Source organism: Triticum urartu, chromosome 4A (assembly GCF_056163025.1).
Source record: "Triticum urartu cultivar PI428250 chromosome 4A, HENAU_Tu73, whole genome shotgun sequence".
Taxonomy (NCBI): domain Eukaryota; kingdom Viridiplantae; phylum Streptophyta; class Magnoliopsida; order Poales; family Poaceae; genus Triticum; species Triticum urartu.
The window spans coordinates 439,751,790-439,753,444 of NC_141876.1; the positions used below are offsets into that span (position 1 = coordinate 439,751,790).

Sequence of the window (1,655 nt, forward strand, 5' to 3'; positions counted from 1 at the left end):
GTAGAGGTAGCGGTAGCCTCCATCTGCTCGGGGGAAGGGGCCCAAGATATCTAGCCCCAAACCGCGAACGACCATGAGAGCGGGATGGTTTGGAGGCCCTAGCGGGTTGGTGGATCTATTTGGCATGGAACTGACATGCCTCGCAGGACCTCACGAGGTCAACGGCGTTGTTGAGCGTCGTGGGCCAGTAGAACCTGCTACGGAATGCCTTGCCCATGATGCTACGCGACGACGTCTTCTTCCTTCTCTGGCAAGGCGCCTCAGAGCAGGTACGCCTTGAACTCCTCGGTCCAGCACCCCTCCTAAGGTTTGAGTGCGAGGAGCAGGCGGGCCCATGAGGTTGGGCCACAGGCTGGGGCGTCGGAGGTGGGTGCCATGGGCGGCTCCTCCCGAGGCAGCACTGGTCCTGCAGTGGGGTGAGCCGCCGATGGCTTGAAGAGCTGCTCTTCGAAGATTCCAGGATTCTAGGGGTCGCGCTGGGACGCTCTCTTGGCGATGTCATCCGCCTCCTTGTTTGTGCCACACGGCACGTGCTGCAATTCCAGGCCCAAGAATTGTTTCTCAATTTTGTGTACCTCTTCAAGGTATGCCTCCATGTGCTCGTCCTTTGGCTTGCATGCCTTCTTGGAGAAATTGACAAGGAGGTGGGAGTCGCCCCTGATGGTAAGGCGCCTGACCCCCAGAGCTGCTGCAGCCTTGAGGCCAGAGATCAGGCCTTCATACTCAGCAATGTTGTTGGAGACCTTTTCGCCATGCTGAAAGTAGAGTTGCACCGCGTAGTAGAGCTTGTCCTGGGTGGGGGAGATAAGCATGGCTCGAGCCCCCATGCCATGTCGTGCGAACGTGCCGTCAAAGTACATGATCCAACCATCTGGGGCTTCATCTCCGAGCGTGAGGCAGCGGTCCTCTCCCACCCCTCGGTCAGGAGCGTCAGTCCATTCTACCACGAAGTCGGCAAAGGTTGCACCCTTGATGACCTTGGTGGTGTTGAACTCCAGCTGGAATGCCTGCAACTCGATGTTCCACTCAGCAACCCTTCCCATGGCGTTGGGGCTCCGAAGCACCTTCTCTAGGGGGTATGCAGAGACAACCTTGATTGGATGGCCTTGGAAGTAGTGGCACAACTTCCTGGAGGTGACGAGGAGCATGAGTAGGGGCTTCTGCAGCATGGGGTAGCATGCGCGCGCGTCACGCAACACCGTACTGACAAAGTACGTAGGATGCTCGATGAAGGAGGGGGCGTCGACGGCGTCTTGCCCCCCCTGAGATGGAGGAGCCTCAGGAGCCTTGTCATTCGGTGGGGTAGATGTGGCCTCAGGGGCGCCGTCCTGAGGCTGCGGTGCCACGGCCGGGCGCAGGGTGCTACACCGCACGCCCGCATTCGCGCGTTCTTCCCGGACCGCCACAAGTGCCGCGCTGGTAGAGTGGGGCGAGGCAGCCAGCTAAGGCACCAGGGGCTGAAGGGGACAAGGTGCCACCATCATTGGTGGGCTGGTGATGGTATATCTTGAGGTCCTGGAAGGCTGCCTCGGCCTCCGAAGTCCATTCAAACGGGCCCTTCTTCTTCATCAGTTTGAAGAATGGGAGGGTGCGCTCGCCTAGCTTGGAGATGAAGTGCCCCAATGAAGTCACGTAGCCCGCGAGCTTCTGCATCT

General features: G+C 59.5%; 1 protein-coding gene across 1 annotated transcript; it reads right to left on the minus strand.

Annotated features, from left to right (window-relative positions):
• Positions 1 to 464: 464 nt before the first annotated feature.
• LOC147976102 (uncharacterized) lies at positions 465 to 1,169 on the minus strand. The gene has a single exon (XM_087520730.1). It carries the CDS (start codon positions 1,167 to 1,169, stop codon positions 465 to 467), a length of 705 nt encoding a protein of 234 aa, XP_087376856.1.
• Positions 1,170 to 1,655: the final 486 nt, after the last annotated feature.